Source organism: Pseudopodoces humilis, chromosome 16 (assembly GCF_049639895.1).
Source record: "Pseudopodoces humilis isolate 2021_Gansu_Grassland_sample_001 chromosome 16, ASM4963989v1, whole genome shotgun sequence".
Classification (NCBI taxonomy): domain Eukaryota; kingdom Metazoa; phylum Chordata; class Aves; order Passeriformes; family Paridae; genus Pseudopodoces; species Pseudopodoces humilis.
Genome location: NC_142215.1, coordinates 3,145,103 through 3,160,675, shown reverse-complemented (window position 1 = coordinate 3,160,675; position 15,573 = coordinate 3,145,103). Strand labels below are relative to the sequence as shown.

Below are 15,573 nucleotides of genomic sequence, written 5' to 3'. Positions count from 1 at the left end.
CCCAGTGATTTTCACCTTTTGGTTCCTGGACAGTTTTCAACAGTTTCCTTTCATTTCTAAGTATAATGTTTATTTTAACATGGACTCATGACCCTCTTAAAACTGTAACTGTTTCCAAAATGTAGGTACAAGAAACGTGAGAAGTCTATACCTGCTGTAAGGGGCTGATGCTGCAGTCCAGCACTTCAGCATGTGACAGTGACTCAACTGTGGCTTTACAGAGCTGGAACTTTCCAAAAAATAAAGTTCCTGTACTGGCTGTTGTCTTCTAGCGATGGTCCCAGGGGCTGCAGAACTGCCTGTGAGTGCCCAGCACCAGGGAAAGCCTGTGCAGCCCTGAGCTGTGGCCAGAATCCCAGGGCTGGCACAGCTGCACTCCCCAGAGGACAGCACTGTCAAGGGGAAGGCAGCAGCACTTTCCAGGAACACTGTGCCTCCACTGTGCTGAATTCCCAGTTTGTCACAAGGAACAGGAGGGCTGGAGCTTCCTCACATGAGGTACTTTAGCTGCACCTAAATGATGAGACCTTAGGTACAGCAGTCCTTACCTCCCTCTGACCTCACACAGCTCCGAGAGCACGGCCACCCTTCCCAAAGCAGGAAACTACAGCAGCCACACACTGGTTAACAGCAGCATTTGTGAGCAGAGCTTAAAAACCAGAGCCCAACCTTCAGATGCCACACTGGGAATCCGATATCATCACCAGGAAGCAATTGCTCAGTCTGGCTGCAGCTCAGTTTTCATGCCACTGTGTCAGGGATTTTGTTTTTACTAGAACTCTACTTGCCCTGATCATTTTATATCACTTTTGGTATGATTTATGGCACAGCTGAGAGTATGATTACAGGAAGGCCTGAGCCAGCTGTAGATCAGGACACAGCATTACTGCCCACTCTTACCTCTTAGCAACCAGCTTTTCTGAAGGAGATATCCTGATCACCCAGCTAGAGTCCAATGAGCATTCTCCTGCTGGAATTTTCAGGAAACCCCCCACTGCAGCACTAGAACTGCCCAGAATACAAATGCCAGGACAAACAGGCTGCAAGGTTTCCACTACCAAGGTCTTTCCTCCAGCCCAGCAGGTCTGGCCCATGTCCCACCTGTGAAAGCTGCTGCTGAGGGCAAAGCCTTATTCCTTCTGCAGCAAACAGGGCTCAAGGAAGCAACGGGAAAACAAAAAAAAATACAAACTTTTAAGAAGTGATGATCTTAGTATTTTAGATTGCCAGACTAGAAGGCAAAAAAAAATTTCACCTGCTCTCAGTTTAACTCATGGCAGGTTAAAGATTTTCTAGAAAATTTGGGGCAAACTTTTGATTCCTCTGGTCCCAGAAAATGTCTTGCCACAAAATTGAACAACTTTCACTTATGGGTATGCTGGTTTAGTGTGGCCACTGCAAAAGGCTCTGTGAACACTGTGAAAACAGCCTAAAATGTGAGATATTTCATGTTTAAAGACAGACTTAAGAAACTGTGGTCCACTTAGCTAGAATAAGAAGGTTCATCTATATGGTGGTATGGATTATTTCAGTGAAACCATTTCAATAATTAATGAGGTTCATCCTAAGTTTATTTTCATCCATCTTACGTTCAGGGTCATCCTCAAGACACTGGAGTTTTCTGTTCTCTAGTTTTGAGCTCACAAGGGTGTTACAAACCCAACTCACTGAAATGAACCATGCACCTGCTTTTAGCCCTCTCCCATTCCTGGTGATTATCTGAATCAGGATGATTATCTGAATGAAGAGGATGAATAGATTCCTCTAATAGGAAAGGAGTATCCCAACATGCAGAAACATCTCTCTCTCAACACATCTGCCCACACCACTCTCAGCACTTGCAGGACCAGGTGCACAGGCAAAGGCAAGCAGAGCTTTACCAACACTGTCACTAACACACAGGGCTTTGGTCTCCAAGAGATGGCACAAACCAGCAGCTTTGACATTGATCCCAGGCTGATCCAGCTCAGTTATGTCAATTTAGCCATTGCTTAGAACTGCCATGATACAAACAGGTACTGCAATATTGCTGTTCACTTTTGCTGAGTAGTGAGCAAAAACTAACTAGTCTTGTCTCTTTTTCAGCTTTTCTACTGGGAATTTTGCCAAGCTTTTTTACCCCCTCCTCCATTCCTTGATCTCAGGCAGTTACTACTGTGCCTACAACTACATTCCTCTTTTTTTAAAGGTTCCTCCTCTGCTTGTTTGTGCTTTCCAGCTTTGGAAGCCCAGCAAGATTAACAAAACACACCTGGTGACAAAAGCGTAGCAGTGTTAGTGATTTAAGGCTTGGACTAGAGATATTAGTTTTAAGCCTCCCTCAGTGGAACTCAGCTCAACTTCCAGTGCCACTCAGACCTCAGCATCTCTGTTGAGTTTTTTTAATCCTGAGGCACAGCGCCCTCAGATGGCTCCAGAACGAAGGCTGGAGCCCCGAGGGCAGAGCGTGAACTGCTTCTCACTACGGTTTAAGGATAAATCTCCATTATCAGGTCTGTTCTGACAAGCACACTTCCCAGGACCATCTGCTGGGAGTCACTGCCGAATGCCCCACTGACTTCCTACTTTCAAGTTATCAGCAATAATTGCAAACTACTCAATGTCTTAAGCATCTCAGCCTTCACCACTGGGAAACTTTCTGTCCCACACAAGATTACCTGCTCCCACCAGGATGCTCAGAGGAGAGCCAGGCCCTGCAGAGCCATCTGAAACTACAGCCTCGGGCAGAGAAACCTTGACATTTGTAGTGGGAGCAGGTTCCCTGACCACAGCTCCCAGTGAACACCGATGGCAGGAGCCTGGGAAGAGGCAGCTGCACAGCTGCCACAGGATCAAACCAGGATGGCACCAAGTCATCCCTTGCCCCGTGGCTGGGGGACAGTGACACAAGGTGTTCCCTTCACGGAGACTCCTCTACAGCACCCTCGGGCTCTGCGGCCCACCCACAACGGAACCGCTGGGCCTGAGGCCCCTCAGGCATGGCTGAGGCAGCTCCACAGTGGAGAGCCAAGGTGGGCAGAACACCCACCATGGGCCAGCGGCAGTGCTCGGCAGGGCCCGGGAGGTGAGGGGACAGCGAGGGTCACCTCGCTGAGGGCAGGTGAAGCACAGGCATCCCGCCTCATCGGGCTGTCAGTAGCAGTCCATGAAGGGGAGCGGGGCGGGGTGGCGGTGCCAGCCCTGAGGAGGGGAGAGGGGCGGGATGGCGGTGCCAGCCCTGAGGAGAGGAGCGGGGTGGGGTGGCAGTACCAGCCCGGCGCAGGTGCTGAGGGAGGCGAAGGAGTCGCTGCGGTTCAGCGCGTGTCCCGAGTAGAAGCAGAGCCGCTCCCGCGGGGGCCGCCGCGCCTCCCCGCGCCGCCGCTCCACCGCGAAGCCCCGGGCCAGGAAGCGCAGGTCGCGGCGGAGGTGCAGGTACAGCTCGGCGGCGGGCAGGCGGAGCAGCACAGCCTCCTCCTCCTCCTCCTGCTCCGCCGCTGCCCGCCGGCGCCGGGGGCCGCCGCGATCCCCTCCGGGCGGCAGCAGGTGGATCTTCTCCAGCGGCACTCGCTCCGGGATCACCACTTCCAGCTCCGCTCCGCCAGCTGCAGGCGAGAAGGAGAGAGGCTCAGGCGCTCGCACCCCGGAGCTGCGGCCCGACGGGGCGGCCGAGGGCTGCGGCACCCCCCGCTCCCCGGGACAGCCCTGCGCTCGGGTTTCAGCGCAGACAGCCCCGCGCTGGAAACTGTGATCGGGCTGCGCGGACAATGGAGCCAGGGGAGCACGGCGATTTATTTCTCTCTATATACACATATATTAGAGACAGAAACGTGCAGGGAAGAGAGGAATAGAGCAAACACTAAAGCTACTTGTATCATTAAAAAAAATATATATAGCTCAGACACAAGCATCGCATTTCACCAACCCCAATAAAATCTGCAGGGAGAAGGGGAAAAGCAGAGCGAGCCGCAGCAGCAGCCAAGGACAGTCAGCAGCTTTCCACATGGAACGCTACAGCAGCAGCGGGAGGACAGGAAAAGAAAATACAAAAGCCTGGAGCAATTCGTCCCGCGGGCTGGGACCGCGGCCACACAGGGGATGCGGTGCGTGCCCTGCGCTCCGCGCCCGCACGCTGCTGCCCAGAGCCGGACCCTGTCAGCGCCGCCGGGGAAGGGGAGCCGGGGCGGCAGGGAGCGCTACCTGTGCCGGCGTCCAGTCCGCAGAGCAGCAGGCAGGGCACGACGAGGGGCAGGAGGCAGCCGTCAAACATGGTAGTGCGGCGGCGGGGCGAGCGCGCAGCACGGCGACGGGAGCGCGGCCCGAGTGCGCCCTGCCCGCGCCCGGCACCGGGGATCGCCGCGGCGCGCGCCCGGCCACGCCCCCCGCCGAGGCTCCGCGCGCCCATTGGCGGCGGCGGCCGCCGGGACGCGCCCCCCGCTTCCCCATTGGCTGCGCGCCGGCTGCGCCGCGCGGGGGGAACGCACGTGGGCGCGGGCGGCCGACAGGGGGCGCCCTCTCCTGCCCCGGCCCGGCCTCTGAGGGACCCGCGGGGTGCCCCGGGACCCGGTGTCAGTTCGGGACCCGCGGGGCCACCGGGGACATCCCGGCCGGGTCAGGGGGTCTGACGGACAGCATCCTGCCGCTGGGCAGCCCCGTAGAGTTTCCTCATCACTAATTGAATTTAGACACTGCTACAGCAGCTCGCTTGTGAAAGTCACCCATTCCTTTCCCAGCACCATCCGCAAGACCGGTGCCAGGGCTTGGAAGACCAGGAAAAAGAATGAGGTTGGCGATATCATAGAATGGGTTAGGTTGGAAGGCACCACAGAGGGACATCTAGTCAAACCTGCCTGCTCAACAGGGTCATCCCAGACCACAGTATATGGACACACACAGATTTTGGGCAATGATCCCACATACTCCGGAAGCACTCATTATATCGATAAAAATACAAAACAAGTGCATAAAGCTCAAGAAATATAAAAATTTATTTTCGCTAGCAATTCCCATTTTCACTGAGGTCCTGCAGCCACTGGAGTTCTTCCCACCTGGTTGGGCCACATCCTGCATGCCCTCAGCTGTGCAGGCATCAGGAAAACTCAGTTTGGACAGGGGCTGTTGAAAGCAGGAGGGTGATCTTCAAGAGCAGAAAGGTTTCCGCTGCATTTGGTGGGCTTTGGATGGGATCCTGTGCTCCTGGCATGGCTGAGTCATGGAAAGCAGTCAAGACCCAACCTGTTAGCAGCTTTAAATTGTGGTGGCCCAGCAGAGCAGTGTCCTAGGGTTTAAACTTCTACAAAAATCTGCAATTTTGTTACTGAAATTGTAGAGGAATTCAAAGGAAGACCCATAAAAGAGTGTGAATGACTCTGGCAGATCTCCCTGCAGCACTTCCACAAGACTTGTCCAGAGCCATACTGACAGCGGGAATGGCTCTGAGTTGCAAACAAGCAGAATTAGGTTTGGACGCACACCCCAGGGAAGGCAGGCATTGGCAGAGTGCTGAGAAAAGGGCTGTTTGGAGCTGGGAAAAGGACTGGTGAGAGACAAGAGCATGTTAACACCATTCTCTTTCTTCCAGGCATTGAACAGGCAGCAAGAGCCACGTCTCCTTAGCGAGCTGCTCCTGTACAAGGAGAGAGGCTGTTTGAGAGCCAGAATCTTGGAGCTGCCTCCAGCTCTTCACACTGCTGGCTGTGCTTCTCCCAGGCATCAAGAGACACCCATGGCACACTCAGAAAGACCTGCCCTGCACAGGACTTCTGCAGCACCTTATGGGCACAAGAGTGTGTTCCACCTCCTGCTGTGGCCTCAGGAAAGCCTCTTGTCCCTCCAGTGGGATATCACTTGGAGGACATTCCCTGTGGTCAGCTGCAAGAGCTAAACTGAGGACCTGCAAGCAGCTCCCAGCAAGCAAAATCAAAGTAAGCCAAGACCCATGGCTCACACTCTTCATTAAAATGAGATCAGGTGAGATTTAATAGCTCTGTGTTTCCCGCTCTTTCAAGGCTCACTCTGCTCCTTATAAGAATTTACCAAAGTAATGGGACTGGCCCAGACCCATTCAAGTGAGACAAAATCTCAGTTTGGGGCTGCCTTGCTCTGTGTCAACAGTGTAACATAACACGGAAAACAAAACCTCATAGCCTGAATTTCCCTCCTGACCCGTTGTGAACCAACAATTTCAGTGCCTCCCTCCAAGGGCAGGGCCCCGGCTGGCACAGAGTGGGGCAGAGCTCCCCCACAGCTCCTCCACCCGTGGCAATCCTCTGCTCCTGAGAACCACGAGGCAATTTGATTTGTGAGCTGCCAAACCTGGCCTGAGCCCTCAACAGCCACGTTTAAACCCAGACCACCAGCTGACTTCATTTGCTAAGGGACTGGAGCTGGTGCCTCGAAAGGGTTTGACAAGGGGGCTTAGATTTGTTTAACTTTCTAGTAGATCCTTTCTCCCACCTTCCAAAGTCCTCTGCCAGAAAAACAATAACAATACAGAGAAAGAATAAATTTAATAGTGTGGGGGAAGAGAGGCACTAATAAAGAGAAGTCTGTAACTTACTGCATGGAAGGACTTGCTCAGTGGCTGGGTTGGCTGGCACAGACTATACTGGGGTATGGGTAATCCCAGTAGAGCATCCCAGACTTACAGAGCATTTGGACAGGAGCCCAAGAAGCTGGAAACCCCAGGACAGGGACAACATCCCAGGCAGGCCTCGGTGTTGCCAAGGGCTGGAGCCAGGAGCGAGGGACAAGCCCCACAGTGGTACCCACACAACAAAAGAGGAATCTGTCTTAGGAGCAGCACTGGTGGTTTTCTTGAATGCAAATCCCAAAGTTCCAGCGAGACACAGACTCTATTAATTGAACACCACAGGCTTTTCAGAAATGCCTTTGAATTGTTACTGATAAGAATAAGGTGTGTGTGGCAGGAGGGGGCTGTGGTCCTGCTGTGGTGGCTGTGCTGTTCCCCTGCTACCAGCCCGTGTGGGGAGGGAAAGGGGGAGGTGTTTCATCTCACCATCACAGAGGTAGATTTGGCCCTGCAGTTCCTAGGAAACAAGCCCTTTCCCCTCTGAAACTGCTGTTGGGGTAGGGTTTTTTTCAATTTTAAATGTGCATTGAGGAAGCCAAGTTTCATGGCCATTATTGCAGAGTTAATAACCCTTTGGAGACTGCAGACATGTGTTATATCCATCTTCCCAAGCAGTCACTTGGCTCACCGCCTGGAAAATGCCAGCATGGGAAGGGTTAACTTGGCCACTGCTCAGCCTTCTCCCTTCTCTCCAGCCACCCTTCTCCAAACCCTTCCTGTCCTGGTTCTCTCCCCGACCTCACAGGTGCTGCTCTCCTGCCGGGACACTGGGATGCTTTTCCTGCTCTCCCCGCAGCTCCTCCCCTCTCTGCAGCCTTTGGGAATCGGGAATTTCCTCCCCTCCGGGGGCTGCAGAGCTTGGCCGGGCTGGTTGGGCACGGACCTGGCAGGTGCTGCTGTTACCTGTGCAAATGACCCCACAAAGAAGCCAGAGACACTTTAGTGACAAGTAGGGACCAACAAAATCTCTTTTGTAACTTCAAACCATCAACCAAATAAATACAAGCAGTTTCAAAGGTGCCAACAGTGGTTTTCTTACAGACTGGCTTTACACATGGAGCCAGAGGTTCAATTAAAGCTCTTCTCTGAGTGGAGGGTGTTTCAGGCTGTGCTGCTTCATGCTGGATTCACTTCTTACAGGTGGTCTCAATGATCTTTAAAGTCTTTTTCAGCCTAAACAATTCTAAGTGGAATCACCAGCATCTAGCACTGTTCATGCAGCCCTCAGCAGAGGCACTTAGGAGATTTCTCCTTACAGCAACCTGAATTCTCCCAGGCCTGCAAGAGAAAAACTCTCTCTGGGACACCTCTCTCAAGTCTGGCTCAAAATGGACAGTCTGTCCATGAGCTCCTGGGAACAGAAGAGCAGAAAGAAAAGTGACAGTGACCCTGGAGGTGTCCAGGGACAGAGCTGAGTCACCAGCACCTGTGTCCTCAGGGGAGCAGGCAGCTTGGGCCAGCCATGGCAGGAGAGCTGTCCTTGTCTTCCTCCAGCAGGGAACCTTATCCACAGGCTGAGAAAGGGTCCTTTTTGTCGCAGGGAGTTTGCTGTGGCTGAGCTGTGTCTGTCTCACAGTGAGTGCATCACATGGAGTTTCCCTCAAGATCTTCCCTACAAACACTTCCCCCCCAGCTATCTCCAGGGGGCTCCCAGCTTCACCTGGCTGCAATGGGGAAAACACCCTGTTTCCATGGAATACTGAGAAATGAGAAGAAAAATACTCCCGTGGGATAGGGGCTGAGGAATGGACTCCTGAAATTCCAGGTTGCTTCACATCTGGCTCCATTCCCACCCTGGTGCCACTGCTGTCTGTGCAAAGCCTTCCAGGGTAACTTTGGTGCAGATTTGGAGGGATCAGTTTGCAACTCTGTCAGGACCAGAAGATAACTGCACACAGGCCACAGTGAGTGAGAAAAGTCAGGAATATAAAAGAACATACTCCCAGCTGAGCAACACAATGGCAGGGTGCTGGGAGAATCCGCTCCCTCAGGGCAGGCAGCACTTTGTGTAGAGAAATCAGAAATGTTAAGTGCACCATCACCTCCAGGCAGGCCATGCTGGGATTTTCAGCCACAGACAGGACTAGTCCAGGTCAGTTTGAGATCGGGAGGCTGTGCACAGATAGCCATCGGCCAGGCCAGAATGGTCAGCCACGCGTCACTCCCCAGGCATGCGGGGACAAACGGACAAAGCAAAGAGCTGCTGTTATTTGACCCCAAAGTTCAGCCAGGCTTTTTATGAAGTCCAGCACTGCCACCTCTGATGATGTTATCAGGAACCTGGGAATAGCTGGCACTTTTTTTGTTATGATTTATGGTTTGTTTGGGTTTTCCCTCTCTGGACCTTGGCTCCTGCAATCATGAGATTGATTTCTCATTTAACTTCATGTTTGACCCCCTGTCAGGCTGGGAAAGTGAGCTAGGAGAAGCCTAGAAGGTTTTCTCCCAGGAGCAAATTAAGAAGTTCCCAACCACGGGATTGTTTAAGATAATCTTGTCTTGAAAATGATGCTATTGATTATTTTTGTGTGTGTGTGTGTGAGGCAGAAGTTCTGAATGCTTGGAGCTGACAATGGCAAAGCCCTTCATGGAGGTGCCATCTCCCTGGCACTGGCAATATCCCACATCTGATGCTTCCCATCTCCTCTCTGTCATCTCCCTTTGTACCCAACACCTGCCTTGGGTGAGGATCATCCTCCCAAACCGAATATTTCATATAAGGCTTCTCCTTCTCTGCATATTCCTTGCAGCAGGACACAAGGAGACAGGGAGGGAGATTTGTAAGCCAAGAAGGTGGTGCATGTCTTGGAAGAGGTGATGCCAAAGGGATGCACAAGGCATTTCATCCATCTGCAATGGATGGCTACTAGAGCCTGGACTGGGTGGTCCAATCCAATTGCACAGACCTAAAGTGGCTCCTCTCCACTATGAAAGTACTAATAAGGGAAACTGCCGACTTGAAACACTCTTAACAATGTTTTCCTATTTCTTTAACGCCTCTCCCTTGGGCATTCTCCCTTCACAGCATCCTAACCAATTACACTTGCAAAACAAACAGAAAACTCAATATTCCCAGGAGCAGGGATTGCAGGGTGAGGGGCCCATCAGGTGCTGCACTGTTCCAAGGTGGGTCACGCCACAGGAGCAGCTCTCCTGCAGCCAGCAAGGCCCTTTCCCATCCCTGGAGAGGGGGTCCACCAGCCAGGCATTGAGTGGGGGGACAAGCCTAGGTGAGAAGGGCTGTCCTCCAGGCACAGGCACTGCTGGATGGTGGCACAGAGCTGGGGCCAAGCCCCTCTGGCCCCCCAGCCAGGGTCTGTAAAACACCCTTTTTCTCCTGTGGAAGTGAAACAGCTCATGTGCTCAGGTGATCATGGCTCTGGACTTTTGCTGTCTAACCCTTCTTTTGTGTCATATTCAAGCTGCTCCCAAGCTGCCTTCAAAGCTTTGTCAAACCATTTGAACTTTTACAGAAATTCAACAATCAAAAAGCACCTTTTCTCCATGTGTAGTGATGGGACTAACACCATTCAGAGCTATTTCCCCCACAGGACCAATCCTTTACTCAAGTTTATGCTGATTTTCCTGGTTGCTCCCATTCTGGATGCAGAGCTGTGCAGAAGCATTACCATAATGCCACTGACAGAAGCTGTGCAGAGTCTGCAGCACAGAATCTCTGACTGCTTTTAAAAATTCACAACACAGTTTTGTCAGCCTTCCATTTGTCCTCCTCCCTCTCTTGGGGCTACTCTGCAGTTCCCCCCTTCTGAGGGAGTCAATCTTTACACTCCCTCCCCATCATCCCCAGCTGAGTCAGTAAATTCCCCATCCCAGGAGCCTTACCTATGAGCTCCACAGCCTGGAGATGCAAACTGGATGAAATCAAAGAAGGGTTTGGGTTGGAAGAGGGATCTTGAGGATCATCTCATCCTAGTGCTCTGCCATGGGCAGTGATGCCCCCACTAAATCAGGTAGCTCAGGGCCCCATCAAGCCTGGCTTTGGTCAACTGATGTTGTCTGTCTGTGTTAGCTGTCTGGCCTGGGGGTCACTTGGAGCACCAATCTGGGAAAAGAGCCCCACTTTTTGGGCTCTTGGGCTGCCCTGAAGCAGCAAAAGCTTATTTGTTCTCAGGGGATAAAGGAGCAGGGTGGGCAGGATGGGCTGTGACCATCGCAGGGTCACATCTGTAGCCCAGGGCACTTTGGCAGATGCTGTTCACCTCACATTCCTCTAAGGGATGGTGAGGGCTGCCTTTTCCTCCACAGCCAGTGAGGAAACCCCACTGCCTACATCAGCACAGTGCTCAGAGTCACTAACATGAGGGTCAGTGCGAGGTCTGGAGGGAGCAACACCCCTGGAGTCTGAAACACGTCCTGCTCCTAATCAGCAATAACCACCAATACCTCATCCCAGTCCATTTGGGGCCAATATTGTAATTTTTTGCAAGGTCGTACAGTGAACCAGGAACAGAATTGAGTTGCTCCTCTGGTGCTGGATCCCCTCTCCCAACAGAGCTGGCAATTGACTTTGGATTGGCTGCAAGTGTTTGTTCACAACAGAAAAACATCAGTGTCACTCCAGGAGTGTTAAAAGCACCGGCTGTCAGGAATTCTGGGCTGGACACACACAGGAGAGGAGGGCAGATGTGTGTCAGTGAACCTGCTGGCAGGGAGGATCCCCAGCAGCCCCATCTGCGAGCTGCGATGGAGGGAACTGTGCTGACAGCTGGGCACCAGCCCTTGGAAACCCTGCATGGAGAGAGCCCTGCAGGCAACCCCAAAGCTTCAATCTGCAGGAAGAGGCGAGTCAAATCCAGCTGTCTCCTGGCTCTGAGCGAGAATCCCAGGAAAGAGCTGGGGTCAGCTGGGAACCACAGAGGTTGTCACCCACAGCATCCAAACACCTCCTGTCCATCCACAGCCATGGAGAGAGCTCACAGAAAGTTTTCATCCTGCTGTCAAAGCAAAGCAGATCCCAGCTGTCCTAGCTGAGCACAGCCTGACCACGAGGGTTGTGCCAAATGGGATTAAAGCAGTTTGTTTGGACCAATGGGTCCCTTTTTCCTGCTGACACTCATGGGGAGTGTGCACCTCATGCTTGTGGTGGAGAGCCTGTCTCCTGAGGTGGAATGGCACCATTGGAATGCTATCATTGGAATGGCAGTGTAACCCTCATGATTCAGAGAGATTTATCATCCTTATTTGCCTTACAGACATTAAGGATCTAGATGAAAACAGGACTTCATTTACCATCAGTCACAAACCCTGTGGCTTTAAGAATATTTAGGTTAAAGAGACAATATGAGAAATTACAGGCAGTAAAGCAATGTCAGAGCAGATTTAACATCTGTGGTAGTTTGGCAATCTAAACTACTACACATTCTTTCTTCTCCAGCCCTACCCCAGATACACCAGGTAAAGGTCTGGTACCAGGAGAGAAAGTAAGACAGTGCTGCACTTACAGGGAAAGGGCCAGTGGTGACACCCAGGCAGATGCCAGCCCTTGGGACACCAGCACACTGGGCCCCTGGACTGGCACCAAACACTCAATCTCAGTAAAATTTAAGTGTTTTTTTACCCTACACCTGTTCCACAGTCAGCGACAGATCAAGTGGAAATAGGAGCTGCATGAATTTTGCACCGCAATACTGAAGGGAATCTGTTTTCAGGGGCACGAAGATGGACAGCAACGCTCCACGGAGCCGGGTCCCGACGGGAGCCGTGTCCTGCTATTGCCACCTCGTGGGGCCTCGCAGCAATGACCAGGTCACCAAGGGGTGGTGGCACGGGAGGGACCCGGGGCGTTCTCATCGCAGCAGGTCCAGCAGCGCTGGGCTCTCCAAAGGCAGCTGCAGCCAGAACCACAGGGATGCAATTCCTCACTTCACGAAATGCTGTGCATGCCCTGCAGAATAGTCAGGGTTATAGACCAGTCCTACCCTTAGGCCAAAGGGGACATTGCTACAGAGTCCTGTTCTCTGCTCAAGTGCCATCCTTGCAGGACCTAAAGGGATAAAAGAAGCTGCAAACACACAACCACTACGTGACCTCGCTGCCCTTGCAATGGGAAAAATGTATGAGACATTCTTTGGTTGCTGAATAATTCCTCCTTTAAATCAGCAAAGGAACTAGGTAGGATTTGCACAGCCTGATAAGATTTAGCACAAGCTGATAAGATTAAGCTCCTGCTTCCCACAGATTCTTATGAAATCCTAGGACTTCTCCTGTTCTGTTTAGAGCCCATGACAACTGAGACTTACCCATAGGTGCAGTAGGAAGGCCTTTTAGCTGCTTTCTCCTGCTCTTTGTTGTAGAAAGCAAACACACAAATCTTCCAGAAGCTCTTCTAGGACTCCTGGGATTTCCAGTCAGCCAGGAAAAGCACAAAACCAGCTCTGAGGTCCAAGGGGGAGTCAGGCTCGCCCAGCAACTGGAGGTGAAGTGTGGGATCGTTGCCACAGCTGCAGGTCTGCTGGGCTCTACTCGTGGCTGCCCTGGCCCAGTCCTAACCCCGTCCCTCCTTGTCCCCTCACTCACATACTGGGAACTTTGTAAAGGAGCTTTTCCCAGATTCTCCTGCTTCACTCCTGCTCTGGGAACTCTTTGGCTGGGCTCAGTCTGAAGCTGCTGGTGCTCGGGGAAAAGGAGCTGTCCTGACTGCAAAGTTCATCTCCAAGTCCAGGCAACGCTGGCTGCTGCTGCTCGGAATGCTGATCCCCGGGATACAGAACTACTGTCTTTTTCCTCCTCCTTCTCTTGGGACTTGTTCCTCCTAATATTGTTACTGCTCTGCTTTGTGATTCTTGGTGATGTCAGGTCTGTGTTTAAGCTGTTGCTGTGTTGTCTCAGCCATTTTTGCTCCCATTTTTCCCTCTGCTCCATTCTCTCCCCTGGCTCAGCAGCCCTCTCCTGCTGCACCCATGGGCTGAATCTGTTGTGACGACCACAGCTCCTATTTCACCTCTTCCTGGTAAATTTTGCCTTGGATTGCTTTAGCATCAGCGGTCCAGGCAGATCCTGAGGCAGGGGACACAAAGCAGAGCGCTCACTGGAGGATTCTGCCTTGAAAAGGGGAGGACTGATATCCCAGGAAGGTGTTTCAAAGGATACAAGCCCAGCTTGGGAAGAGGCAGAGCTGTGCTCAGGTGAATGTCTTGCAAACAGAAATACTCGTTTTCCAGGAAGGATTTTGCTCTGAGCTGTAGGAAGAGGAAACCCTGGAGCTGTGCCCTGCTGAGGGCTGGAGAATGCAGTGCCATGCTGTCCTTGTCCTGTTCACATGAGATCTGGGTCTAATTCTCACCAGTATCATGGGAAAAACTCCTGTGAATTTCAATGGAAATTCAATTGCTTATTTTCTTGCTCAACTTCTTTTAGACCAACTTCTTTTGTGTTAGGAAAAATATGGACTTTTCACCACCTGAAACAACTGCCTGGGACCTGTTTCTTCCCACCTGGCTCAAAACAGAGCTCTATGGCTACAAGGCCATGCTTCTTGCACTTCAAAGTCACTGTGGAGAGGGTTTATACTTGTTATTCCACTTAATGTTTCTGACTTTGAAATGATTATGGAGTCTCCTCTGAATGCTTTATGGGGTAACAAAACTCAGAAGAATAGGGCTGACTCCAGCTGAGTAAATAGAAGCTATTTTCATAAATCTTCAGACTATTGGAACATCAACAACATTATCCTGTGTGGGTTGTTATGGCCTTGTTTTTGCAGATTTGTGTGTTAAAGCTCAGGCTTGTGCTTTCACCCTTGTCTTCTATTAAGGTAGAAACTTCAGGTACCCCAGAGAGGTTCTCCAGCCTAATAACCTCTCAGAGCCTCACTTGTAGGGGCTCTCTGTAGCCAGCCTGGGTGAAGATCACAGTGCTTTGATCACCTCCTTTTCCTTGGAGGGAGCCCATCAAACTGCCAGGGAACCAGGAACAATAATTTCCAGTGATTTTGAGTGAAATCAGCTCCCAGGTACATTCGTGGCCCATATGCTGCTCCACACCAGAGGTTCCCAGCTCCGGGGCAGCTGACAGCCCTGGACCTGCTCTGGAGCTCTCACACCTGGGCTGCATCCGTGTGCTCAGCATGGACTGTCATTCCTGGTGATCTGCTGCTCTTCAAACCCACAGCTGGGGGAAGTGCCTATGGAGATGGTGTTTTTCTTCCAAATTCAGCAACTTTTTTTTTTTATTCTTCACAGTTTGCAAGTTGTTTGTAGCCAAAACTCACACAGCCCTGCTCAGTTTGTTTTCCATCTACTTTATTCTTACTCATAAGCTTAAAAAAAAGAATTCAGCTAATAAAACCAAAGTGTTCTGCTACAGTTCATTATTTGGGCTGAAACACCTTCCCTTCTGTTTGATTGCTCATGGGAAGAGATGGTAAATCAGAACCTCTGCAATCTTCCCAACCACAGAGGCAGAAATGGAAAGAAGAAATATGGAGCAGTTTTTCAGTTGATACAAATGAGCACAGCTCCCTTGTTTTCTGTAGAGGTTTCATGCTTTTGCCAGCTGAAGATCCACAGCTAAGCTGTCTCACAAGTGCTTGTGATGAGCCACTGATAATCCCACAACACCTGCTGGGCAGTAGCATCTCAGTCCTAACACACAGAACGGGTAGAGATACAAAACAGGTGTAACATTCCTGGTGCACTCAGGAGCACTCACAAACACTTTTATCAAAGCATAAACCTTGAATAATACAAAGGATGGGTGATGCCCCCATTAATTTTGCTTCCTCTCCATTTGTTAATTGTTCAGAAAAACATAAGTTCATTTACAGACAGTGCTGTTAGCTCTTGTGAAGGTTGTGGGTGATCCAGCTTTTTCCAGGCAACAGAAAAACTTGGAAGAGTAAGGAGTTATTTCCTGAAATAATGATGCTCCCATTGAAGAGCTTGGAGGGAATGGAAAGCAGAGAGGAGGACACTGCAAGGCAGAGGAAACAAGGAAATCATTGCTTAGACACCTGTTTTTAAAAAATATTTATTTGTAGTGCGTAT

General features: G+C 51.3%; 1 protein-coding gene across 2 annotated transcripts in view; it reads right to left on the bottom strand.

The window, feature by feature from the left end:
- The window catches only part of ADAMTS17 (ADAM metallopeptidase with thrombospondin type 1 motif 17), a 154,695-nt gene extending 150,411 nt beyond the window's left edge, over positions 1–4,284 (bottom strand). For both annotated transcript variants that reach the window (XM_088063372.1, XM_088063373.1), the window contains exons 1-2: positions 4,177–4,284; positions 3,250–3,581 (exon numbers count right to left, since the gene is read on the bottom strand). In XM_088063372.1, coding sequence (XP_087919498.1) covers positions 3,250–3,581; positions 4,177–4,246 — 402 coding nt within the window. In that variant the 5' untranslated portion in view covers positions 4,247–4,284. The remainder of the gene's footprint in view (positions 1–3,249; positions 3,582–4,176) is intronic.
- Positions 4,285–15,573: the final 11,289 nt, after the last annotated feature.